At 43.5% G+C, this 27,743-nt stretch overlaps 1 protein-coding gene across 2 annotated transcripts; it reads right to left on the bottom strand.

Annotated features, from left to right (window-relative positions):
- Positions 1-90: 90 nt before the first annotated feature.
- On the bottom strand, positions 91-26,533 carry PDGFA (platelet derived growth factor subunit A; the record flags this gene model as incomplete). Of its 2 annotated transcripts, none has more annotated exons than XM_080619102.1 (6): positions 91-224; positions 8,102-8,228; positions 15,551-15,738; positions 17,859-17,963; positions 25,293-25,389; positions 26,471-26,533. In XM_080619102.1, the coding sequence occupies 6 exons, from the start codon at positions 26,531-26,533 to the stop codon at positions 91-93; spliced, it is 714 nt and encodes a 237-aa protein (XP_080475228.1). The 2 variants fall into 2 exon arrangements, with proteins under 2 accessions (XP_080475228.1, XP_080475229.1); XM_080619103.1 differs by lacking the exon at positions 91-224 and adding an exon at positions 6,455-6,510.
- Between the last annotated feature and the right edge of the window lie 1,210 nt (positions 26,534-27,743).

Below are 27,743 nucleotides of genomic sequence, written 5' to 3'. Positions count from 1 at the left end.
GTGTTTTTTATCATGTATCCAATGCACAATAATTAGGCAAAATGACTTACCCTCAATCTTTTCAGTATTTAGCTCTAAGGGTGCAAGGATTCATTCTTGGAAAGGGAAGATGGTCGTGTGATTTAGGGCACTGGATGAGCACTCAGATCTGAGTCCTATCCCTGGTTCTGCCATAGCCTTGCTGTGTGACCTTGCACAGTCATTTCTCCATGCCTCGGTCTCGCCTAAAATGGGATAACAATAGTTCTTTATTTCAGAGGAGATATGATTACAAACCAGCTCAAGGCTGTGCTGCAGAGATGCTACAGCAAGAGCAGCACAGAAAAGCTCAGACACGGAATAATACCTTGATATTAAAATGCGGGGAAACACACAGTAATTAAATGGAATCATAAATACAAAACATAAGGTGATTTCTGAGGAATGTAACACTGACAGGCTTTTCTCTGATACCTGAAATTAAAGCAAACTTAAGTGGGATTCTTATGGGTTTAAATGATTTTTGCTTGACTCTTTTTTCTCAGCTAGTACTAGAAGCTGTGTATTAGAAACACCAAGAAAAATACTTCATTGAAAACCTCCACATTGTTTGTGTTTTTAAGCAACCATGATCTCCAGCCCAATAGAGGGTCAGATAAATATTCAGAGTAAGGTTTTCAAAGCCATGGAAGGGGCCTACAAACGCAATTTCCTTCAATTTACAGTAAAACATGAGCATGCAAATCCGAGGTAGCTTTGAAACTTCATCTTTGGTTTTGGGTACACTTTCAAATCAAATTGTAAATGGGTCCACTGGTCTTAATTGCCCTGTCAGATGTCTGGAATAGCTTCAATGCTACTATTTCAGAGTTACACTATAGCTGGAATTGGACACAGCTTTAGCAAGGAGCCTCCAGTAATAAGCCTTTTTCCAAATGTAAAGGTGAATCTTTTTGTCTCCACAAACATGTGTCTAAATAACAGCATTCGTCTTTCATGTGAGGGGCAGTTATGGGCCTGTAGGCCTGGGAGACAGGATCTCAGGGGACATGCCTAGATAAAGCAATTGATTTGGAGATAAACAGATCAAAGGCTGTTCTGTCAGGCAGGAGAGAAGAGATATATGATGAGACAGATCCTAGGAAGGGAAAATCATTTTTGAGCAACAGAAACAAAGGGATGGGGAAGTCAGGCAGAGAATTGCTAGAAAGCAGACCACAGAAAGGCAACATGGACCTGAGGAGGACAGCCAAGAGAACCTCATAGCCGTAATGCTGAAGCCCATTGGAGGGAGGAGACCCATGAGATGCTGTTCCAAGCAGAGTAAAAAGCCTAAGCTCAAAGACACAGAAGTGCTGGAGCTGCCTAGGAACCTCCAGGGCTGGAGAAGAGCAACTGCCTGTAGTCACCGCGCACTGTCTAATAAAGCAGATGCCAAGCAGGACGGAGCACAGGAGAAAAGGAAAGCAAATTGGCACGTAATCCTTGATTTCACTCAACAAAAACAACTGAAGGGCTCTGGAAAGATGAAGCACAGCATTAGATGTAATGAATCAACCAGAGAATCAGTGACCATGCACCATATCGTAACATCGTTTTCGGGCAGTCCTCTACACATACACTTTCTGACCAGAAAATACTTCAAAAAAGATAAAATCAGACCAACAACTTCTGAATCTCTGGGCAGAAGAAGTGACTGCAGAATGTGAAACAGAAATGTTTTATTCCCAAGTCTCTTCCTAGTATGTGCAAGGACAAAAGCGACAAGGTGTTAAAAGGACTGCATGGAAATGTGACTTACAACAACTACCATCTTCAGCTCCTTCATTAAGCCCCGTGCTAGTCCCCCATCCCAAAATCACAGAGCGGTCAATCACGTATCTATCTGGAAGCTCCAATTGTTCACCCCCTTCCCTGTAACACTCCAAATGCAGCACTTTAGAAGTCCATATGGAGTCCACCTCCAATACACAGCGGAAGAAGATATGACACAGCATTCACAAATGCACAGAGAACTGTTTAATTTACAGCCACAATGGTGAAACAAACCATTTCAAAGCTTGGACATTCAAAGTTAAGTCTGACACTCATTCTTATATTCACTTATTGTGCTTAAGTATTAGAGAACACAGGATTACATTAACCGTACACAACAATCTGAGATCCCTGCAGGACCAAGTAGCGAAAAGGGATGAGCAAGAATGAGGGACCAGCCCCTCAAGTGGTGTAAGCTGGTACAGCTCCATTGCAAGCAATGGAGTGATGGTGATTTACACCAGCTGAGGATATGGCCCTTGAAATGTCCAACTTAACTTTGAATTAATGTCTCCTGTGTCACAGTCTTTAACATTACACTTCCTTCTGGTTGTATCTGCCACTTTGAAGAAGAAGGACTGGTACCATAGCCTGTAATGTTTGAAGGGCTGGCAGGTTATATCCCAGCTGGGCTATAGTAAGTGATGATCACGTCATGACACTACTCCTCATATTTTAAAAACCATGGACTGGATCCTCATCTGATATAAATTAGCTTAGGGGCGGCTGAAGTCAAAAATACTTGCCAATTTATACTATCTGAGAACATAGCCCTGAGATTTTTGGTTTCTGCTGCACACCGTATAAACACTGTGCTTGAGAACAAAGACTCATGTGCATTTCGTTCCTTGCAACAAAATTAACTTGAGACTACAAGTCTCAAACAAATGACTACTAGAAAAGACTCCATTCAGTCTTCACTCTCTCCTGGTTTTCTGAATTTGGCATAACACATTTATTTGCTGGCACCAACAAAATGCATGCCTCTCAGCTGGCTTTTTTTCCAAGACTTTACTGTGGGGCCAGACTCACTCGTGATGTACATCAGGAGAGCCCCATTATACTCAATGGAGTTACCCCAGGGAAGCTGGCCCGCAGATCTGAACATAACCTTCTTATGCCAGTGCAACCACAGGACTCTCAAGAAGTTGTTTTGCAAATTATTCCACTGAAGTGACTTTTGACATCCTTTCATACCTGCACAGTGTCTGAGTGGGTCACATAATGCCTTTCATCTACATGATTTTAATGGATATATGGGGTTTTTTCATTAGATATCTTTTAGACAAAAAAGGAACGGAGCAACATTATTGGCATCCCACTGAAACATAAATATATAAATTACATTTTATACACTTTTTTTTAAACGCAGACACATACATTCATGTGCATAACATTGTGAACAGTACACTTAGTGGAAAACAAGCACAGACAATCTTAGATAAATGTACTTCCAGTTTTGGTGCTCAACAAATACACTGGGAAAATGATCACAAAATAGAACGGTGACTAAATCTATCTCTGCATTAGCATCTGAAGCCGATGACTCGTTAGCCAACGCTGCTTTGTTTGGTTGAAATTGTACATAGCTACAGGAAGAGGAGGGGAATGTTTGAACTATATTTAAAGAAAATGAAAGGTTAAAAATCTCTCTTTTGTTGTTTTAAGGTTCTGCAGTTCATTCATGTTTGAAGATATTTTTCATTAGAGTGGAAACAAGTCTTCGAGACAAACTTTTTTGTCGTTCCAAACTAAGAAAACTCTTTCATCTCTTGGTAGATGTTTCACAAAGAAAAAGAATCCAGTAGTTCATTTTACATACCCAATGTGATAGTCCAAATAAAACAAAGGGTACATAATCCAAACTACTGGGGTGGGGCAGTGATTTTGGCCAAGTGAGTAGCCATGTCATACCTGGCACAGCCCTACATTTCCAAAGCAGTACAGAAGGATTCAGCCGTGTGGCTCCCACTGCAATCCATGGGGAACTGAACATTTAATCCTTTGGCACTTTGAAAACATAGGAGCTGGTGCCAGACTATTTTATCTGCCCTGCTATAGTTAAAATAGATTTTGATGTTATAATTTGGGCTATTCTACTACAAAAATATGACCACAAAATGCTTTTTTTTTTTTTCTTTTTTTCTTTTTTTTTTTTTTTGGTTCAAGAAAACATAGCAGGCTTTCTCAGGTATATAAAACTGTTAATTTTTAGATAAAAATACAAACTTCACCTTTACAAAAACACATATTTCTGTTGAATACACATAAAGCATAACATTATTACCAAAAATAAAGAATTTTAGGTTTTGTTCAAATATTTGCAGCAAGGTAGTTCCCATGCCACCATGACATTATACAATGCAGATACAAGAATTTGTACATTTCACACAGCTCCAACATGTGAAATAAAAGTATCTGTATACTGATAAGAATGACAATTGCTAACACAATATCACTAGTAGGCAACTGGCATAAGTCTTAAAGTTAAAAAAAAAAGGATTTTTGCATGGATATCCTATGATTTGTTTACGCACATCTCTCTTTTTTCTCTTTTTTTTTCTTTTTACGTAACGCTTTAAATTACGGGGGAGGTCGGGGAACATAAACCAAGAAACGTCTAGAAAATTATGCATAGGTATACCATTTTTATTTTAATACATCTCATTAGTTTGCATCCCACTAGGAGAAATACCATAATGTTTTGTGTTCTGCTTATTGTTATACCAGTCTTTTATATGTGTTATTGGCAAATGTAGTCCAAGAGATAATAAAAAGCTAGGTAAAGAGTAAAAAGAAAACTTAATAATCACTTTATGGTGTAAAAAAAAAAAAAAAAAAAAAAAAAAAATCCACTTAAGGCTCCCCAGAAGGTTTTTTTCTGTATAGACTTTTAAAACACCACCAAGCAAGGATGTATTGTTCTATAGTGTTTGCGTGGCATTTGATCATTTCATACATTCCTGCTTTTTTTGTGCCTGAAGTCCACCAGTGTCCATCCGTCTTCATCAAGAACGCAGGCACATTTCTTGACGTAAAGCACCGTTGACTGCTCTGACAGAAATCCACTATTCACTTAGATTTTTGTCATGTTTTTGAGTACTTTTGGTATCCTCCATTCATTCAACTGTCTCTTTTTCTTTTCTGTTTTTCTTTTTTTTTTTTTTCTTTTTTGGACAGGGAAGCTTCCTATTGTTTCACAGAGTGCTACAATACTTGCTTTGATGTCACATTAAACAAATGTACATTGTCTCTTTGTTCTCATTAAGTGTTCTTTTGAGCCAGTTTTTTCACACAGGAGAACAAATAAAGTATACAGTCAATAAGCACCATACATAGTAGGTTCAGGAATGTAACAAACCATGTACATCCATGTCCCAGAGAGAAGTTTTTTTCCTAGCTTATTTTCACCTTACATCTGCAGGAGAGAAAAAAGATACAATAACTCTATGATTAGAATCAAAGGTCCTATCCTCTAAGTAGATGACTTTAAAAAAACTATTCTGCATGAAGAGTCACTAACCTGGGACAAGAAGTTCTAAATGCTGTTTTGATTGAGTTTACATGCTCACTTTTAAAGTTGAATTTTAGAAAATCTTTGCTTCTATCATACTACTCCAAATAAATACCTGTTAATCTGAAACAGGATATCAAGTTTAGCATTCTTTAGAAATGATACGTCAGTATAAATGAAAACTCGCCATTGGGAGTTTATGTGCAACAATAGATGCTTGAAATTAAATTCACCATCATCCAGGCGTTAGGCACATACACCGCAAAATCCAAATCATTCCCACTCCGAAATACTAGAATAAATTGCAAGTGCTGCAGTTTATGTAATTTCAAGTCATTAAGAAATGGAAATTACATATTTAATTTGGAATGTATATTGCCATAATCATACATTGCTATATGTTGGCCAAAGGATTTCAGTCAATTTTGCATTGAGAGGGTTTTAGCTTTTTACTACACTGAAAACCTCATGAATTTTGATGATTGACTGTCATCACTGTACGGAGACTGAACAGACCAAAGAAAAAAAGATCTTAATTTTCTGGTGTAAGTAACACAGGGCCCTACAACACAAAAAAAAAGGCATTTCTAAGCATCTTCCTTGTCAGGTAGGCAGATCATCAGACCGTTTGAGGTGCATGTACAATCAATCCCAGTTCATGCCAAAACATGGGTTTGATAGTCATGCATAAAATAGCGTTTGCTGTATGTACACGCAATCTTTTACAGCCAATGACTGAAAACACAACAATTTGTAACCTGTAAATTCATTCATGCATTATTATGTGATGCTTTGACCTCAGAAATCAATAATAATGAAACAAAAGCAGAGGCAATGGAACTTGAGATTTCAGAAGCTGAAGAATTAGCACCCTCCAAAAAAAAGAACAAAAAAGGCAAGAAAAGGAAGTAGCTGAAGAATGTAAGATGCTGATGGTGATGTGGAGCTTAAAGGGAAAATACCAGCAGGTAGAATTATCAAAGCCAATCAAATCTAATCTCTTTGCAGCCTTGAGGTAGCAAGTGTCAAGATTCTGAACAGTGATTAATTTGAAGTGATGATATTTGATTAAGTTTTCCAGTACTTGTGCTATTAGGGTGTTCAGCATATAGGTCCTACCTGAATATCAAATAGTTCCAGTAGGTTTTATGTTGGATTTAACTTTTTTCGTTTCCGTTTTTTACCTGATTCCCTAGGCCTTCCTGTTAACATAAGGGCAGGGCTGGTAAAAAGCCCTAAGGTAATGCATTTCGTTGAACACTGAAGTAATACTCAAACCGTTTACATTTCAAAGAAATCTCATTATTCTTTGCATTAAAGTAATAACTTTATAACGCCTGATTTGACATTCCGTTTACAAAGTAATTATACAAAAGTAGAGAAATAATAAACGAAGCTGGCATTGCATACGTCATTTCCAAGATCCATCTATAATTACTGTTACCATGCAGTATTCAACATTTGCTTTCAGCTCTGTAGTTAAGCTATTTTCAGCTCACCATCCACTTGCTGGTGCAAGTTTTGTTCCTATCAGTAATTAAATCCTAGAAATACATTTTCCTCCATGGCAATTCTACCCCATTTTTCACACACATCAGAAAGAAAAGTTTTCATTTTATAATCTTAACTGCTTAGTCTTTGGCAATTAAAGACATTTTGGAAAACTGAAACTGATCCAATGAAACTTTTTTCCAAATAAAAGGCACAGAAAAAATACCAAACCATACACACATAAAAACCATTTAAAATGTGGGGTTTGTCTACTCATAACTCAACCTAGTTTCAGCTAAAACACTCAGCTCAGATTATAAATTGATATCCAGTGAAATCACAGCAGAGGCCTAACTTTGCTCTTCTACAAATTCTAGTTCTTCTTCTCTGTACACAGCAACTGAGGTTAACATTCGCTTAGATCAGATTTATATCTCCATGCTGGATGGAGACAGACAGAAAACCCTTCCTTACCTAGCCACCTTTTTAGGTAGCTTTCCTCCTATATTTACCTGCTTTTCACTGACTAGTTTTGAGCTGGGTCTACTGAACCCCTAAATTCCCAGCAGAGGTGGCAAAATGAACTTTTGAGGCTGCCTTCAACCAAAATCAGGAGAAAGGGAGGTGCTCTTTCTACTGCAGTGGGCTTCCTGCATATGTGTCAAATTCTGCGCTGATTACAGCTTAGTAAAAGGATCTCAGTTTTAGGTGGTTTTATGAAAGTCGGATTGAAAGTAGATCTTTTTCCCCATAAATCTTTCCCCATGGTAACTTAAATGTTGTCTTGGTACAGCAAACTTAGGTTTAACTTGACAAGTGACAATAAATTCTTGACTATGTTAGTAAGAAAACAACAGGAATGGGCAGTGTTGTTTCAAAACCCCTTACTCTTGAATATTGAACGTATTCCTAAGTCCTTTACGTTCACTTCATTAATATTTTCCCCAATGTACAGTAAATCTCAGCCTTAGCCATCTCTCCACAACGCCTAAAGAAATTAGGCAACAGAGTTCACCAGTAACTGCAACATGACAAACTTTAACTTAGTTAAGCAAGACCTGAATACCATTGGGCATTTACATATATTTAAAAGCTAACCTAATAAGAATTGATATGCTTCAAATCCAACCTCTTTATACAGCACAAACTGTCCCTAATTTTGCATCTTCAACACACTGAGTAGCAGCTGGGAGCCTCTCTACTGTGCTCGCTGGAAGCAAAGTTTGCTTTACATTCTTTACTAATATAAAAATAAGCACCATATGAAAACAGCATTAATGCAAAAATAAAAGGAAAACATACCAGTTTCTTCTTCTCTATAATCTGAATTAGTATTTGATGATGTACAGGTGCATTCCATATGCTCTTCTAATCTCACCAGAACTTCTTTTAATTTTGGCTTTTTTCTAACATATTCCACTTTTGCCACCTATAAAATACGATGAGGTATGTACTGAGACACATTAACATAGTTACAGTTCAGAACTGAACACAGATAACTATATACCTCTATTTTTCAATGCAGCCAAACTCATATAACATGTTAGCATACTAATCATCTTTTATCTTAATTGTGCATCGTGTAACTATTTATTGCACAGACTATTTGTTTATTCAAGTTCAGCAGTTTGAAACAATTTTCTTTTCCCCCAAGAGATAAACCAATTTCCCAGTCATTTCAGTTTGAAGTTTGAAGCAAGTCAGTTTTAACATGTATCACAATAAACTGCTATACGGATTCAAATCAGTGCTTGCTCTTGTAGACCGTCCCTTTTGGCATGATCTTCGGTACACGTTGACCACTAAAGGCTTACAGTGAAGGCATTAGGTCAGTTTGTAACGCATTTTAACAATTTACAAATTGATGTCTCCAGAGGCCCTTGAAAATAAAGTGCTCATCTCTGCAGAACCAGGATCTGAATCAGCTCAGAAAGCAGCAATCTCAATCTTACTCCCTGCAATGACCCGGGACTTGGTTACAAGAGCTCACATGCACTGTTTTTAGGTTCTAGGGAGCTACCACTTGCAAACTGGATCCAACCTTCGGTTTTATTGTGGATAGCTGGCCGGTATGCTATTTCTCTCCAGTCCTTCCAATTGCTTCCAACTGCACTGCTCCACTTTGGGCCGAAACACTGGCATTCTTAAGAAAAAATGGTCTGGAGGGCAAGGGGAGGTTGAAGGAAAGAGCATGCTGGAGAAGTTCTGGCTACATGCAGGTCTCTCATCTGAAAGGAACCAGTGCAAAAGAGAAGGACATTGGGATGGGGAGATACGGAACATCCTGACCAACTTGGTGCCAGATGACAGGAGAGGAAGAACAGCACAGGGGGCAGGAACACTGCTGTGCTGGGGTGCTGAAACGGGTTGTGAGATGCTGGGCACTGACTTTTGCTACGTGTAACAGGTATGGTGGTCATAGCCATACAAGGGAATAGGGCATAAGGTGGGCAAAGAGAGTGTGAAACAGTATGCAAGGGGTCCAGTGTTTAGTTTACAATTGTGTTAAACACTGCATGAATACTGCTTGAAATGGAAATCACCAAAATGAAATCATGGCTTCTCAGTTCGAAAAGGGGGCTGCACTGTAGCTGTCCCAGCGAACAACATGACTGCATAGTACAGGTACACATTATGAATAAGATAAGACAGCAGAAGAGAAGGACAAGAAAGGATGATTGTCTCAACAACAGCTACATGACAAAGCCGTCAAGTCTGATCCAACCGAAAGCTCCAGTTACTAACAAATACAGTATCCACAATTACACCAGACTCTCCTGGTAATGGTGTTTCTGGTGGGGATTTCATGCTCCAAATCAGTCTTCACACTATGAAAATCATTCCCTGGCCTTCCCAAAACTGGAATAACAGAGTCACAAAATGAGAGCAGTGGCTGGAAAAAATATCACATTCCCAGTTCCCAGAACACTTCTGGCTCTGTGAATACAAACTACCAAGGGCCGCTGAATGACAGTAACAGAAGCTAGAGCAAAAAGCCTGGCCTTATTAAAGTCAATGGGAGATCTGCCATTGCTTTCACAGAGCAATGAGTTCAGATCCACATTTTAGTCGCCACCTCTTGTGTCAATAGGATCTGGAGACGATTTTCATTTACCCAGCAAACAAAAGCTGCAGAGACAGATGCACTAACTGAAGTGTCCACAGTAAAAAGTATCTTCCAAAACTGTCAGATCTCCATATAAACAGATGAAAAGCTGGCCACGACATACTAGAATGCTTTTGCTGAAAGACCAGCTATGGGTTTGAGCAGTATGTTTCAAAATCTCCGATCAGAACTCAATTCCATCAAGCCTTTGAACGTAAAGATTTGAAAACGTATTTTACAACTGAGTCATCTGGCATCAAAGGATGACTAATCCTTAAAATTTACAAAAACAAACAGTAATTAAGACACCTCCATCATCAGAGACAAAGAAAGAGACCCAGCAGTCATGAAACAGCTTTCAGATCTGCTGTGCTTATTACAGCTGTTAGAATAAACCAGTCTTATTGAAAATTATATGCAACAAAAATAAACTGTAATCAAGCTTTCTAAAGTCTGTTCTGGTTTTGCTTGGTTTTCCAAACTGTGACAATCTGGTATTAAACAACAGTTTTAAAAAAATACATATATACTTTGACGAATATGATAATGTATTCAGGTACCAATTTAAAAACTGGGTTTCACTGTAATATAGCTAAAAATTCTGCATACTTTCCACTTCCCTACTTCATGCTACACAAGTTAAAGAAATGTTATTTTGCAAGACGTTGCAAATACTCAAACTGAAGCAGCATAAACCAGATAAGTTGCTGTGCTTGGGTCATCTGTTAACACCTGCTGCCACACAGGATGATAATCTGAAGTGATGAAGGTTGCAGGTCAGATCTTCAGTGGGTATAAACAGGGGTATCTATACTAGCAACACCGGATTCGGCCCTATGCTAGCATCTTTTTTCTTCTTTGTATTTTTCATCCTGGTGTTTATTTTGTGCAGTTGCTGTCATGTGCATGGTCCATGGTTTGCGATGGCCAGTCCTCAGCAAACCAAGATCAGCTTCTTTCATTTGTCTCTAATGCAACAGAACTAAAAATCCTCAAATCCTTCCAACCCACAAACTATCACTGTATGAAAACTCTCGAAGACAAAGACAGTGAAATAACCAACTAGTTTAGTTAAAGGGTGTATAATCAGTGGCATCATACTTGCACCACTGTAGACTCTAAGTATTATCCTGCGGTATGGTGTGGTGGCTAAGTGAAAGTGAGAATAAAATCCAATGGGATTTCCTAATGGGAAGCATTATGGAAACACCCCTCCTAGATCTTCTCCAGGAGAGATGAATCAGGGAGTAACAACAGGAAAAAAACAAGACTGTAAGGAAAAATGACTGAAACACCTCTAGCACAAAGCCAAAATTTATCATGGGCAGGAACTTGCATGAGAAGTCTCAGCACAGAAGATTCCTCATAACGGCAAAACTCGTGGCTGATAGCTAAATACAGGATGGGAAATCAAATCAAAAAGCAACTGAATAAGGGTCCTTTTTGGAAGCATCTATTTCTTCTGTATTAAAATAAAACCCGTGCTGACACAGTGGAAGGAAAAACCTTTCATCTTGCAACCGTGATCTTTACAGCCCTCAGATCTGTGAGCAAGACGTAAGTCAACAGGGCTTAAAGACACCAGAAGGACTAAGCAGGGATAAGGGATCCTGTGAGACCTGGCAAGCCATCGGAGCCATGGCTGCAGGCAGAAGACACAGGACTGGCGCCAGCCGCCTCCGAGCCTGGCAGCCACCCATCCTAATATACCCATTAAAAACATTTACAGGGCACTCCTTTGGCAAAACCCCTACCTCAGGAAAGCCTCGTGCACAGATTCTTAGGGTGGGGTAGGGAGATTTTCCCCTGCAGGGAAGCAAGGACCAGGGGTGCTCTTTGCCACCAGCACCTCACACAGCCCAGCAACAAGTCATGGTTCTGCCTGCACCCAGGGCAGGGAGAAGCCCCATCACAGCTCCCCGGTACCAGGAGCCACCTCATGGGTGATGTGGCAGTGCCTCAGCAAGGGCTCAGCCTGAGGAAGGGTCAGGGGGCTCCCTACTGCTCCCCATAGTGAGGGGAATGGCTGATGTGGGGTCTCTATATTCTCTCTCCTTGAGCAGGAGCAGCTAGACTCATGAGGACAGGGTACCTGTCACACACCGAGGGCACCTCTCTGCTTTTCCATCTTGTCAGGATTTCCCTTGTTTCTCCCATTCTTAAACTGACCTCTGATACCTGTCAGCAGGTCTCGCCTGCAGGTCCCACCAACCGGCGGTAATGTCCTGTTAAGTGCTGTTTATCCTAATGGTAGAACCAGTCACTGAAGAAAAACCTCCTTATGTACAGCCATTTTACCTACAATTTGTTCTGCAAGGCCTTTTTAACCTCTTCAGAGGCTGGGCAGCTCTGCTGAGCAACTCATCTCTAATTTCAGCATTGTTTTCCATCTCTCTTTGGAACCTTTCTGAACAACTCCCAGATGACAGCTGAGGAGCTGCTCCTGCATTCCCTCCTTTACAGCTCCTTTGCTCTGAGTCTTTCCCTCATATTGATTTACTGCAAGAATACACTAAGTTAAATGCCCCCAAAGCAGCTCAACACTGACTATTCAGAAATGGCTAAAGCTGGCATGGCTATGGCTAAAGGCCAAGCAGAAGGCAAAGCTGAGGTAGATGGAGTGACTTAGTTCTTGTTTATTAGCTTGGAAATGAGCATTGCTGCCAACAACCACAATATTCAGCTTGGCTATTCAAAATCAGCAGTATAGGCAGGATTTGCTCTATAATATTAACTGGTTTTTGCTGCTGTGACCAGAAACATCAAGAGCATCATGCTCAACATTATGAGAAACCTCTTGGAAAGCCTCGGTTCAGAACCCCCCCAAGTAAATTATGGCCTGGTACTTGGTAAACACTTGATCTCACTGTGCAGAAGCAACAGAATTTGCAGAAGTTACTGAAATGCTTTTGCAGACAGGGCAAGAAATATCTCTGTAACAGACAGCAACACTCCTAATTCACCAGTCCTTGTCACCACTACTCTATCAGAAGAGAAATGCAGTACTTTCCTTCCTATCAAAGAGCAACCCCCAACCAGCCTTTTCATCTCCTGATTTTTGCAGTGTGGTACAGGTACAGCTTGATGAACAGAGATGCCTTTAGGAGCAGGAGCCTGTGCTCTCATGGGCTCATTCTGCTACTGTGCAGCGCAAACCTACCTTTTACTAACCCACCCCATGAAAGGGAAACCTTAAAGGACTCATTCCAGGGATGCTGTTCCACCAACACCCCTGGCTTAGAGCCACCCTACAGATCCAATTCCACAAGCCCATTAATGGTACTTCACTGACTAAAGCTACCTGAAGGCGAAGTAAGGACATCCTTGAACCCTACAGACTTTGAATCGTGTCGCAGGAAGGGAATGCCCCAATACAGGCACCTCTGCTACTCCTCCCACACTGCCAGAGCCGTCTCTTAACCTTGACTACAGTGGCCCTCAGTAAGACAAAGAAAACCCCCTTTGCTTTTGCCAGTTGGGTGATGCAAACCCACTTGCTGACCTTTCTGGATGAACATTTTTCTAGTGTGAATGGGCCAGCTATGATCTCACTACCTTGTCAATGAAGGGGAAGTGGGGAAAGCCTTTTCAATGTTCAATCAAAAGAGGGCTTTTATGCAGTCTGACATCAGGGGAAAACACAAGACAGCTTTCCAACTGCACTGCAGGCATAGCTGAGAAGGCTCTCCAAAACCGCTCCCCCCTACCTTTCCAGTGACCCTCACTCTGGGCCAGCTACTTAATGGCATGAGCAGACATTCAGCTCTGAACACAGGATTGGCAAAAGGCTCATAAACCCATCAATTATATCAAAGCTACAAGACGATCTGACTCTGGAGGGCATAAATATGGATTCTGTTCAGAGATTTCTGGTGTGACAGTGGGGTCAGCCTACAACCTTTACAATGAACATCCTGTTCCTGCTTGACCTCTTGTCCTTTTTTTCCCTTCTATTTAATGACTGTTTGGAGCAGTCTTGCAGCTTGGAAAAAACAAAAAGAGTCCTCCGAAGCTGGCTGACGTATATTGATATTGCTGGTGGCAATATATTTACACAGCCACAAAAAGCAGCTGCTCAGCTGAGCCTGCTTTGAGCTTGCACCCTACTAAAATGAATGCACATCTAAAAGCACTAAAACTATGTCAGCAGACAGAATGAGAAACTAAGATTTCCTTATTGTGGCATTGTGCTGGGAAACAGCCCCAGCAATGACATCCTGCAAAGTTGCTGCAGCTGGGGAGTCTGCACCTTCTAGGGAACCCTCAGTGCCCCAACAGCAGGGGATTTCAACAGCCAAACCTCTCAGCCTATAATCTTTCCCATCACTGCAGGGGTAGGAAGCAAGGACACAGCTGCAGTGTCACACACAGGCACCAACAGCAAGTTCACAATACAGGGCTCAACTCTTTGCTAGGCATCTCCAGCTGCTTTGTACATAGTGGCTGTTACACAAAATTAACTGGAAGCTGTACCAGACTCATAGGCAACAGCACTGTATATTATAACCTGAAGCACTTTGCTGTTTAGCTCCTATTGCGAATGGCTTACTATTGTAGTGCTTCAACTTCCCAAGTTTGTTCTCAACCACTGAATAATTATTCATCCCAATTTTTTCCCTAATTTTTAACTGCTTCTGCAAAGCATATCCTACACAGGGCAGCAAGTGTAAAACACTGAGGGAATCTGTTCAATGTTTCTCCAGCTTATTTAGGTGTGAAAACATTTTTCAGATGTTCAGAAACAGAAATGAGAAAAAAACCCTGCTCAGATGTGTGCCTGTGTGTGTGAAAAACAGTGGAACAGCTTAGATGCCTTTTCTGTTTAGGATGTCCAGTAACAGCACCTTTCTCAATAAGAAATCCATTGCAAGCACAATGCTCTGTGTTGTTGGGCAATTCTATGATCAAGAATGTGGGGTTTTTTTAATTCTGCTCTTAAAATACTCAGGGCAACAAGAACTCGAGAGTCTTAACAACATAAATGCTAAGTGCAAGTCTGATCTCCTACACGCAGATGTAGATCAACATTACTTGTTTAAATACTGATAAAAATTAGAACACATTGAAGCCGAATGAACATAAGAAATATTTCACGTAGTATTTACTGGAAAATTGCAACAGGGATTTTGTCTAATGAATAAATACAGCATGAAGCCGTTCAGTCTTCTATCCCTGGGGTAAGATAATTTGAAACACATTTTTTCAGATCAAAAGTGTAATGTTGTCAAATATAAAAGCCCAATTTAGGCTGCATAATATTTAATTAAGAAAACAGCATTCCATACTGTGATTTATTTATTTTTTTAAGTCCAATGCCCCTTGAGTCATTTTATCTTCTTAACTTTTAAGATTTGTACTGTGTAAGATCATGGGAAAGACACAACCAGCTTTATTTTCATTACAGGAGAAGCAAAATCTAAAGGGAATCGTGTGAAAATCAAATCCAAACCCAAGATATTCCAGTGACCATGTAACTTGAAAAAGCCATCTGTGCACTCAAAATGGAGAGGAGCGTTGGATCTGATCCTGCAGCTATGAGGGTGGGTAACACAGATCCAGGTCATACAGAACAGCCACAAGGATACCTGGAGGTTTTAGACTTAAAAGAGGACCCTCCTGGGGCTCTGCAGCCACAGTTTGCTCACCTTGACACTTCTGTGATGTATCCGCGAGGGCTGGCATTTCACGCTGCTGGTGTTGCAGCAGCCAGTGCAACGTTTCACTTCCACGCAGGGTGGCCATATCAGGAAGTTGGCAGAGGTGGGATCAATCTGACTCCGAGGTATCTCGTATATAACCGTCCGTGTTTTGCAGACAGCTGGGATAGCTTCCTCTGCGAACACAAGAAATTCACACTTCCAGGTGAGCATCTGCTCGCACCTCAGAGCACCCAGATACTTTACATTTACGAGTGGCACCCTTAGCTGGTGGGTTGAGATGGTGTTCTCAGTTCCCACTGCTTGCTGACAAGTCAGTGCTGAGTACTATCTGACTACCACTAAACTGTGTGTGCTATCCTAGGGAGAAGCTTGACTCACTCCCAAAATCCCAGCCCTAAAATGAGGGTTTACAATGGCCTGGCTCCCAACATAGCTCAGAGTGCATACCATTAGATAAGACAATCCTGGCTCTTTAGAAGTGACAGCAAGCCAGGGGCTTGTCCGGATCAGATGATCCTCTAATACAGCCTCATAGCAACTGCGTAACAGCAGCTGTTATTTTATGACATTGGGGCCATCACTGCACACATGTACCACCACACAGACATGCAATACCTGGCAAATACCACCACAGAAATTGTGTTGAGAGTATTTACACCACACATAAATTGGCCGAGCTGGGAAACAACCCACAGAAGCTTGGAACTTTCAAGTCTTAGGTTTCCATTTCCAAGACCTTAACATCCCCACAGTAGGGAGTCGGGTCCATCTGCCATCCCAAAGGGCAAATGCCATTTTTTCTGACTGAAGTTATCAAAGCTTTGTGCATAGTGGGCTTTATTTAATTTGTTATTTCTTGAATGAGGCAAATAAACAAGAGACGCATGACCAAAAATCCAGCAGCTATATCAATATTCTGCTGGGCTCAGGTAAGGTAACCTTATAGGCAACAGTTGCTATAAGGATCATAAAGAGTAGCTCTGTACTGTGACATGATGCTGCTGCAAAAAAAATACGTATCATGTATCTTTCTCAGCCTAGGGACTGCCTAAGAAATCAAGCTGGTAATTCCAAACAATCCAGAAAATAATAGGTATTGTGGGGACAACTTGTTTGATGGTACATTCTCTGAAGACAGATTGGATTTTTTTCCTTGCCTTACAGTGTAAGCACTGATAGCATTGGGTTAGATGTGTCAAGGAACTGGAATACTGCCTGCACTTCTTCAGTTACTGCTGAAGTACGAGAAGTTCAGGCCTGGCCTGTTCCTGTAATATGAAAAACTAGGCTTAGTTTTGAAGGAGATCCATTTCAGTCAGCTAAACAGAATGAAAATTCTTGTTCTCAATGCCATGAACTCAAGAAAATTAACAGATCCAATACTGCAAAACAGCTGGCAACTCCTCCAAGTTATTGAGCATACCCAGTTCCCACTGACTTTTACGGAGAGGCATTCAACACCTTGCAGAGTAGGGTGCCAAGTGTAGCAGACTGTTTCAGAACCGCTGTTCTCTAGAGGCATTCAATGTGACGAGCACGCTTGCCAATTCACACTGCAAATCCATGCTGACAGCGTGCTGTGCTATCTCCTGCGTACCACCATAGCTTCAAGTACAAATACACTGACTCTGAATTACCTATAATAGATAAGATCATGTTTTCCATAGCCAAATGGAATGGTAAAACACTCAGAATTAATCAGATGAACAAGCACTGCATACAAATCCTATTGTAGCCGTCTCTTTAAATTTATATTTGGGCTTTGTTGGATCACCATCATTATTGTTTAATAGGAACAAAATCCTTTGTAAACATGCCTGGTGCCCTATGCAGTGATGGAAATCAATGCCCCAGCGTTTCCATCAATGGCTTTTAATTTTTTGGATAAACTGTTTTTTTCTTGTGAATAAAGAGTCAAGCTGTTTCCTTTTGTGGAGCTTCTGTACTGAAAACTCTACCAACTGTTGATGTTTTTTAAAGCACACTGCTCTGGTTGTTCTCCACACTATGAATTATACATCGAATATCACAGCATTTTCTAACCAAGGTCTAGCTTTCTAACATGCTGCAACAAGACAGTGAATGTAAAGAATTTGTGCTTGTCTGTCTCCTATGGACATCCTCCAGAAGACAGCTTCTCAGGCAGCGGCTCGTTGTGTGCAAAAAGAAAGGCAGAAATAAATGGCCTTTTTCCTTTGTGCATGACACATTTTTCCAGTGAAACGTCCCGCCTGGCTGACCAAAAGCACCCCCTCTGGTTTTACTCTCCAAGTACAAATAGCTTGTTTCTTACCAATGCTTCTTTTTCTGCGAATGGGCACAGGACGATTCTCTTGCACATGTTTAGCAGAATGAACACTGTAAGATCTCAAGTTTGTTTCTGAAACATCATCATATCCTAGAACAGGAAACAAACCATTAAACCTCAGCTATGCTATTCGCATCGGTACCGCTACAGTGCTGTTCCATACATATAAATCTGTGCTATTCATACGCACAAGACCAAATCCTGCTGCGATTAGTTTAACGTAACTCCTTTCAGTGCAATTGCAAGGGCATAAGGCAGGGGAGACACATACATTAAACGTCATGTATAAGCATGCACAACTTAATTCTAACATCCATTTTACTCCAAGTCCCCAGAAACAGTGCACACACTGCAAAATAAAACCATATCTAAAGTAAAACAATTGCATTTTTATGTGGAAGACATAATACAGCTTTTTCCTTCTGGAAAGGTGTAGAAATAAAAAGAATAATACTTCATGTGTAATGTTTCTTAGAAGATTTTTGACATTTTGGTTTGAGGCTACGGTAGAAAACATGGTATTACACACCCAACAGCAACAATGCTGCCTCTGTCAATTTTCTCTTGCTTGCTTTTCAGGACAGTACTAGGACAGAATCAAAAGCAAGAAGTAACTAGCATGGGTTTCCTTTTAGCCTCTCTGTTGCAGAACAAATCCCCTGTGAAGTATCCTAACCTTTGGAGGGGCATCTGAAGCTACTGCAAACTCTGGGACTGCATCCAGGCCTGTCTTATTCCTTAAATAAGCCTACCACATGGGTTAAAGGGCCATGAGAAAAAGCAAAGATGGAAAACTTGGCATTGCAGTTATCATGAAAAACCAACAAAATAACTGCTCCAACTATTTGGTTTTGTTAAGTGAAGCAGTCCAGGTCGTGTCCCATACAGTGGGGTTCTGAAAACAACAAGCACAATCTGCAAACAGGGGATCAGGCAGATGTAAGCAAACCAAGGACTACATACAGATTCCAGTACGCCAAAACCAAGACTTTTAGCACGCTGCTTCTTGGAGTGCCCTCTGTAACGTCACTGGAGAGTTTCAAGGTTTCACTGCTGGCTCCAAAGAAAACTGCGATGTGTACCAAAAAATGTAAACTACTATTACACAATACTCACCCTCTCTGCGACACCCTACATTCCTGTCTTCTGCACTGTTAGCTTCCTGCTTCCAGCTCATTTTGAGTTGACTCTGGAGCTTGTTTTATTCTTAGCTTTATTAGTAATACACATCATAAGGGTCTGCTTTACAAACACATCAACTCTTGTCTCCTCCCTCCAACAAGTCCTGTCCTAAAGAGCATGCTGGCCGTGAAATCACCTGCAGAGCTTGATAAGACATAATATAGTGCTATCTTCAGCACCTGAGAAAGAGCTCTGTGCCTCAAGGGTTATCTTCACTTCTTGGAAAATACTACCATAGGTAGCTAAGAGAAGATGAAATGGGAGGTTCAAGAAGTAATGCCAGGATCACCCACTGGTCCTATTTTCCTTATCAGCTGAACAGATTCCTGTCTGAAATAAGCCAGCATGAAATCCAGAATCTCAGTTTACCCAAATAAGTTGGCTCCTGCTTCCTATGTAGAGTGCTTGTTTCCCATTGATTTCAATGGGAAGTTTCGGCACCAAACTGATTAGCTGATAGCGGGCCTTATTTGCAGTCCCACTCCCGTAATGTAACACAGCAATGGCTAATGGCTTTTATTTCTGCTTTTACTGTACAGCATACTCCAGAAAACTCATCAGTGGGGTAAATAGAACAGCTTGCCTGAAACCCCACAGGAAGTTTGTGACTGAGCTGGAGAGTGGACCAGGTCTCCTGTACCCTATTCCAATGGCACCAGGCCATCCACCTGTCTCCAAATGGTGTCACCCAAAATGAGGATCCGTTCTGATGTTCCTCCATCCCTCTTCTGCTTCCTAGCACTCAGCCACCCAATACCTTCATACTGACCTGCTGTTTGGCAGCTTCAAGTTGTCACAATCTCTCCCTCAATCTGAGGCAATGAAGTGATACTCAAAAGAAAGCAGCATGACTTCTGCTCAGCGTAAGATCTAAGCTAGCCTCAGAGCAAGAAGCATCTCTGTCTGCATATAAACAGTGTTTAAAAAAGATTAAACACAAAACTAATGCCTCTAATCCGAACTGCTTGGTGGGCTCAGACATCTTGCTGAAAAGAGAAACTGTTGATGATGCCAACTGTACGGCAGGCCTGAGCCACAGGTCCTAATCCCACATTCAACACGCTGGCACAGCTCCCTCCTAACATGACTGAATTCTTGCTGCCTTGTTTAAAGAAACTAGTAAGACTAAAGGAATAGGATGATCAGCTAACCAATATGTTAAGCCATGTGCTTATATATAACTGCTCAACTCCGCTGCAATTAGCCATATTCTATCATCATGTTTATAAAGCAAAATGACATGTCGAGGAGCATGTGTTGCTTATAAGATGATTTCTAAGGTGAGGAAGGCCTCTGGCTCATACTGTATCTCACTGTCTCACTACATATCTTAGGCATGTATATCATTTCAAAAGTTCATGTCTCGCTGCGGGGGTTAAAGAAAGAGATCTACACAGCTAGCACAGCAGACTGCAAAATGAGTTCCAGTCAAACCTCAATGCATTATGCATCACAAATTGTATTCTTTCTATTGACACAGCATCGATGTGTTTGTGCTTGGGGTTTTTTTAATAAACAGAATGATGGAGCACACGGCTGGAGCCAGAGGATGCTACAATGCTAAAGGGGTTCCCCTGAGCCCCACAGGTATTTGGAAGCAATTCCATTTCCCGGTGAAGCCAATGGGAAAATCACTTGCACTTCGAGCAATCTTTAAACCAACAGGAGTCTTGCCTGAGCAGGACTGAAAAATCAGAAAGTCAGCTTTGAAACCCACACTTGAATCTGGATGTGTGGCCAGAAGGCTTTCTTTTACTTCATTAAAACAATGATAATAAATAGCATTCCCTAGTTTGACTTTAAAGAAGCCTGATGCCTAATTTGCACCGGTTTTTCTCCTTAATGTACTGATCTAGGAGCATGCAGGATAAGGATACCTCTTAGCAAAGCAAATGGGAGTTTATGGGTGCTTAGCGCCTCACAAAATGAGGCTCAAAGCAGAAAGCTTAGAGACGGGTGGTTCTTAGTTTAGAAATTGAACACTGCTTGTCACTAAGTGAAGATGGAGGATGCTGCACGGAGCCAGATTAACGCAGCTCTCAATGTTTTAATAATAAAAAAAATGTTTTCATGGCAGCTGATCAAGAAATTTCTCTGTAATCTTTTCTGTACTGACAACACACCAATGATGGGTATAAAAACTCTTGCAATTAGCCTTGGTCAAGCCATTAGTGTAGCTGAAATTGTTCTTTTTTGTCAGACTGGCATTTTTCCATGGGGTCATGGAGTATAAATCACAGAGTTCCTGTGACATTCTGCCAATACGTGATTACTCTTCTCACTAAACAAGCATGTGGAAAGCATCCTAAGACTACTGCTATTTTCTATTTATCAATTTATCCTTTCACATTGCCATTTCCTTCCTAGGCAATTTTACGTGAGGTACAATTCCCAATGCACGCAGTCAACACAAACCCTTCTAGACATCACTTTGATGTGCATCCAGAAAGTAGAGGTCCAAGATTTCCAGTACCAACGGCAGCAGTTTAGGAAATTATTATCTTTTTATTTTTCCCAGGAAATCAATGTAAGGTACCATAAACTGAACTGGTCTGTCTTACACATCAGTCCTAGAGCCAGAAAGCCCAAGGCAACGTCAATCTGTTTGCCTGATCTTCCTTCTGGCTGATGCAAAATATGCCCTTCTGACATCCAACTGCAGAGGTAGATGTCATTAAGTTTTCAACTTTGATCTATTAAAGGAAATATAAGTAGCAGCCTGCAAGATCCTGTTTTGTTTAGGGTTTTTTTCCATTTACCTAGATGTGATCAACCAGCTGTAGAGGAGGAGGAGTATTCCCTCTGTCTGTCTCAGGAAAAACACATGGCAGATGCCCGCCTCTCATGATGTTTAAGAGGTGCAAGGAACACGACCACATTGCACTGTAACATCCTTAATTCCAGTGCCATGCCACAAGCCACAAAGTCTGCAGCAGATTTTCCAATAGGCTGAGCTCTGCAGCAATCTAACACTTCTCCCTGAAAGTATACTGTTAATTTAGAACATTTCCCCACTTAACAAAAGCTGCTCTGCTAGTTCTTAATCACAGGCCGTTAAATTCACATGGCCTAAGGCGACCCTGTGGTTGATGCCCTTAAACCATGCGAAGAAGCACACTCAGCCCTGCCTTTCCCCACGCAGGGAGATGACTGGGGGAAAAATCTGTCCCCAGCGGGAGGCAAACATAATAGGTGATGAAATGAACCCTACCTCCCACAGGACAGATGGGAGAGGTGAAGCGCGAGGAGAAAAACCACGCTGCTAAGCCAAAGCACTTCACAGGCGGAACATGGGAAATGCCCCCGTTTCAGTGATTTAGGCTGTTAGTAGTAAAACTGTACTCTGCACGCTACAGCTGCCTACTTCCTGGGATCCTGCACGCTTTCTGTTTTAAATAGGGTCAGACTCTGCTCTCCGTCACGCCAATGAAACGCCGTTGCCAACTATGGATCCCAATCGTAGCAAATTAATTCAAGACCCCGTTTTCTGATAGAAACAGAGAATTTTCCTGTTGCCCTTACAGGGGTTTCTCTTTGCTTTGGACATGCAGCACTGGGCTCTGACAAATTGGCCTGGATTTTCTTTTTTGAATACAATGATAAGCTCCATGTTGGGTACTGTTTTTCTTTAAGTAATATGCCAGATGGTCTGGGGGTGTGGTTTCTAATTTTATGAAGGGGGTTATCAGTCATCTCTGTGCTACAATATAGAGACCAAATCTGTCAGAATAGAAGAAAAACCTGCCCACTCTGACTTACAAAACTTACTTTTCCAATTAAAAATATATGCTTTGCATTGCAGGAGAGAAAATTACTGTTCTTCCTTCGTTTTTCACAGATTCTGCCTTGTTACTCAGGAATATCAGACATTTTTTGCATGCATGCCTGATCCTGCAAACTCTTACCCTACAAGATCATTCTTAATTCTCAAGTCCACCCACTGAGTTTAAACAGGGCTACTCACATGCAGAAGGACTGGCAATACCATGCACTAAAATGAGTGAGAAAATAATCACTGGAGTGTTTGTATTCTGAGCCTCAGTTTAAACCAGTATATGCTATAAAACAGAAATGTATCTACTGGACAAGCCCTCACTGAACCAGCCTTTCCCTAAATGCAATTACAGCCTTAAGGAAATATGTTTCAGATACCACCTTACCAGTGACAACTAGGAAACATTTGATTTGCTAATCCAAGCTAAAACTAAATATAGTAAACAGGCCTAATTGAGTTTCCTGAAGAAAACATGGTGATTTCAATGTTTGATTAGTCACTCTGATAAACCCTTAATAGGAATTACTGATGACACTAAAGACTGAAGGACTGTACCCAGAAAACGTACTGTAGGGAGTAAAGACCAGTTACTCCCCGTGAAGATCCAGTCCTGCCTATGTAGCCCAGAATAAAGCTTAGCACACGTGCAGAAAGAGCACTCACATAAGCAAGAAGAGGATGAAAGGCTGAGTATTTTGGGTTTATTTTTTACTCTTGAGTTCATGTCTTAAGGCATTACTGTTTCATGTTGAAATAGTAAAATATTTATGTGTCTTGTTTCTCTAATGGTTTCTAACCTGACAAGCTGCACGAAAGCAGCAAAATGAAACAGTAAACTTGTGGCTGACCTCTTCAATTTTTGGTCGTGCATCCTCTGGTTAATATTTGCCACGAGGTAGATAATTATTTTCTGGAATGAATTTCTCTGCTACATCCACTAATTTATTCAGCTTCACTTGTCTGCTTGACTCCCTTGCAATGGAGCCATGTGAACTTTTGCTCTCCTTCCAAGTGGTATTTAAAAATGAAGCGTGTGCGTGTTACACTGGGGTATTTGAAAAAATAATGTCTTCTGGTAGCTACAGAGTACTGCCTCACATGCAGAAGCAGCATGCAGTATTTTAAAACACTCAGATCCAGCCCTTCTGCAACAGCAGCCAAGCCTTCCACTGAGTTCACTGGGAAAAGAGATTTTAGCAGTAGTGCACTTGTCTGGTCCAAAACAGTCTTCGGTGGGGAAATATGTATTGCATATCCCCTCCCTGTTGTGAAAGCTTTTTTAATTGCAGTGATAAGCAATAATGATGAAGTGCTGCTCTCCAAAAATATGAAACTGATGCCAACAAATCTGGTAATTAGTAATTAGCCTCTATGGTAAAGTGTTGTGTAAGAGAGAAATATTCCCATTTTCAGTGTAATGGGAAACCGTTTGCTCCCTAAGCACATGAAAATTGAAAGCTCTGTCTGTAAAGCACGTTCCTAGTGCATTCCTGCTCATTAATACAGCACTACACAAAAAGCAGCGAGTTAAACTCTAGAAGGATCCTGCAACACTGAATGAAGGTGACTGAACCTGGCACAGACTTTACAAAAATACACAGCATATGGTTTAAAAGGAGATGGCCCAGTACCAACGTAGCAAGAACTCATTCATTTTTCTCCATGTTTGCTCTTCAGAAAGATGCAGGTTTCCCTTGGGCACATCAAAGGTGCCGGGCTTATTCTCTCTCAACTGGGGGAAGAAATCACCAGGAACAAAGTGCAGCAAGTGAAACCAAATGATAAGAAACCCAGTACTACCGTGCTTCTAGATCTGATTTACTGCTGCAACGATCTGCTTGAGCTGCACGTTCTCACTACACCCATTTGCATGCCTAATGATGCAGAAAATAACCCTGCGCTATTTTCTTTTTTGAGGAAAAAAAAAAAAAAGTGTAATTTTTAAGGTTAAGCTTCATATGCAGGTTCCTGTTTAAAATCAGCGCGGATGGTTTATTTTCCTTTTAATAAAGCCCAGTGCTTGAAGAGACATTACTTCATTCATAAATATTGTTTCAAATATTTTAAATACCTCTAGGACAGTAGTTTAAAGATAACAGAGCAATGCAAGACCAACAACAAACCTCATGGAAATTCCTCTCCGCTGAGAGACGGAGAGGTCTGAAAACACAGAGGGTCACCAGGTCCCTCTCCACCCTGAGCCCCCCCCCCCCCCCCCCCCCGAAGTTTTTAATTCCCGATCGGTCCCTTTGGCCGCCGCCTCCCTTTGAAATGAAGCTCCCCTGCCCAGGGCTGCCTGGCTCTCGAGGCTGGGTCCCGCACGCCTCTCGTCTCGGAGGGGATGCAGCCTGACGGAGCGGGGAGAGGCGTGCGCGGTGCTGCTCCGCGGCCGCCCGCGGTGCCTCCCCCCCGGGGCGGCGGCGGCCGACGGCGCGGAAGGAAGGAGGACGGGACTAATTTACCTACGGAGTCAATCTCCAGGAGGCGCTGCAAGTCGCGGATGCTGTGGATCTCGCTGTGCGCCAGCCGCTCGATCAGCTCCTGCGGGATCTCGGCCTCCTTCAAAGACACACACACACCGCGGGTCACTGCGCAGCACCCCTGCAGCACCAGGGATCTGGCACTTGGGGGCTGGGGGGGAGGCTTTACGGAGGGTGCAGGGTGTTTGCTGGACGTGTTTGATGAAACGGGGGTCAATTCCACACACACACGCTTCCCCCGGCTCCGCCGGGCGCTGGAGCGCTCCCGCCCGCTGAACTGCGCCACGGCTCACGGGGCGGGAGCCCGGCTCGGAGGAGCGTGTACCCGGCAGAGCTGCGCCTGCGAGCCGCGCTCCACGGCTGGAAACCCGCCCCGGGCAGCCGCCGCCGAACTTCACCCCAGCAGGCGTCAAGTCCGCGGCGGGCGCGGTGCTGCCCGGACCCGGGGAGAGCAGGAGAAGGAGAGGGGGGACCGTGTCCCACGGGGCCGCCGCCATCCCACCAGCGCCCACACCGCGGCTCCCAGTGCCAGCACACCCGGTCCCGGGAAAAGTTACGGTGGCCGTGCACCGCGCCCGCCCCGACCGGGGCCACCTGTAGCCACCCCGTGAGCGGCTCCTCTCCCCGAGCGGCCACAGGCAGGCCCCCGGGCCTCACCCGCCCTGCGCCCAGTGCTCTTCAAACACGCGGCAGGGGCGTCTGGGTGGGGGGAATTAAACCAACTTCTGCCCGCGGCACTGACGGTGCCCGCGGTCGGGTGCGTGCAGCGCTGTGCGAGGCGGGGCGGCCGCTGCCCGGCGGCTCCAAGCACCCCTCTGCCCGCAAATCGCCGCAGACCGACAGCGCCCGCGGGGCGTGAAAATATATATATATAAAATATAGAGTATGTATATAATATACATACATTTCAAGGGCATCCAGCAGCCCCGGAGCGGAATGCACGGTTATTATTCCCCTCCGCCGCTGACCCCCCATGCAATGGCAACTCGGTCTCTCCCTCGGCCGCGCCGGGGCTGTGGCTGGCTCGGGGCGTGCGCTCCCGGAGGGGTTCGGGGATGCCGCGGAGCCCAGGTGGGCAGCACAAACCCCCCCCGCCCTCCGCCGAGCCCGGCCGCGGCGTGCCCCAGGGACCGAGCTCGCAGGAAGCCGCTCTCACCTACCTCGGAGAACGTAAAGGACAGGTAGCCAAAACCTATCAGCAAAACGCAAGCCCAGGTCCTCATCGCGGTCTAGTGCACTTTAGACACGGAGGGAAGGCAACGCTGATGGAGAGGAGCTGCAGGCCGGCTCCTGCCGCGCAGAGATTCAGTACCATCCCTCAGGGGAAAGGCGGCGGGGCGGCTCGGGGGTGCTCCGCATCCAGGGCGGGTCGGGGCTGCCTCGGGGCGGCGGTGCTTGAATCGCGGCGCGGCCGCTGTTTGTATGTTCCCCTCGCTACGGGAGCGCGGCCGCTCTCCTTCCCGCCGCTCTCGCTCGCTCCTCTTGGCTTTTAAGACTAGACCAGCCGGTACTTCTGCATATTTGCTTAGATCAGACCAAAGTGAAACCCAAGGAGTCGATCCGGAGCGCAGCCGAAACGCCCATCACCTGTCTGGGGCGGCTGGCCCCCCTCTCGGCGGGCGGCGCCGGGGCCCGCCTCCCCCCGCCGCCGCGGCCTCCCGCTTCGACACCGGGACCGGGACCGGGGGCCGGAGCTGGCTGCCGGCTTCCCCCCACCCCGCTGCGCTCAACCTCCACCCGCTCCCCTCTCTCAAAAAGCGGGGGGGAGGGGGTAAAAAAAAATTAAAAACCTTTATTGATACGGATGGCAATGTTGCTGCTGCCGGGAATGGTCCCGCTCCCCTCCCCGGCTGGGGCGAGGTTAAAAATAATAATTAATTACGAATAACAGCAGTGATAAATAGGAGCAATATTGCGAGATCTCGCGGGCTGCCTTGGTGCAGTTCCTTCTCCACTTTGCACGGGAGAAAAAGGAGGAGGAGGAAAGGGGGTAAAATTATATATATATATATACGCAAGAAGGTTTAAATCCCAAGGGGATCGGAGACGAACTGCAACTCCTGGCGGAGGGAGGACTCGGGCTCGCTCCGGAGCGGTGGCCGGTCTGGAGCGTGGCTCCGGCGCGGAGCAGCATATACCGCTCCCCGCCATGCGCCTCCCCCGTCCCTCCCCCCGGTTTTCCTGGCACCAGCCCCACAAACAACAAGTAGTGGGGGCTGCCGCCCGCTGCACGGCTGCTGGCGGGGCACAGGGGCTCTGCCCACATGTCAGAAAGGGGGGGGGAAGAGGAGCCGGGAATGGGGAGTAGCGGGGGGGCCGGGTCAGCCGCCCCCCGTCCCTCTGCGGCACGGCACGGCACGGCACGGCGCGGGGGAAGGGCCGGGCGCTCTGCGCAGCAGCCTCCGGGTAACCGACCTCCCGCGATCCACCTTG

The sequence above is a fragment of the Psittacula echo genome (genome assembly GCF_963264785.1).
Source record: "Psittacula echo genome assembly, chromosome: 5".
Classification (NCBI taxonomy): Eukaryota; Metazoa; Chordata; class Aves; order Psittaciformes; family Psittacidae; genus Psittacula; species Psittacula echo.
Note: the sequence above shows the minus strand (reverse complement) of the source record. Positions and strands in the feature narration are given on the sequence as shown.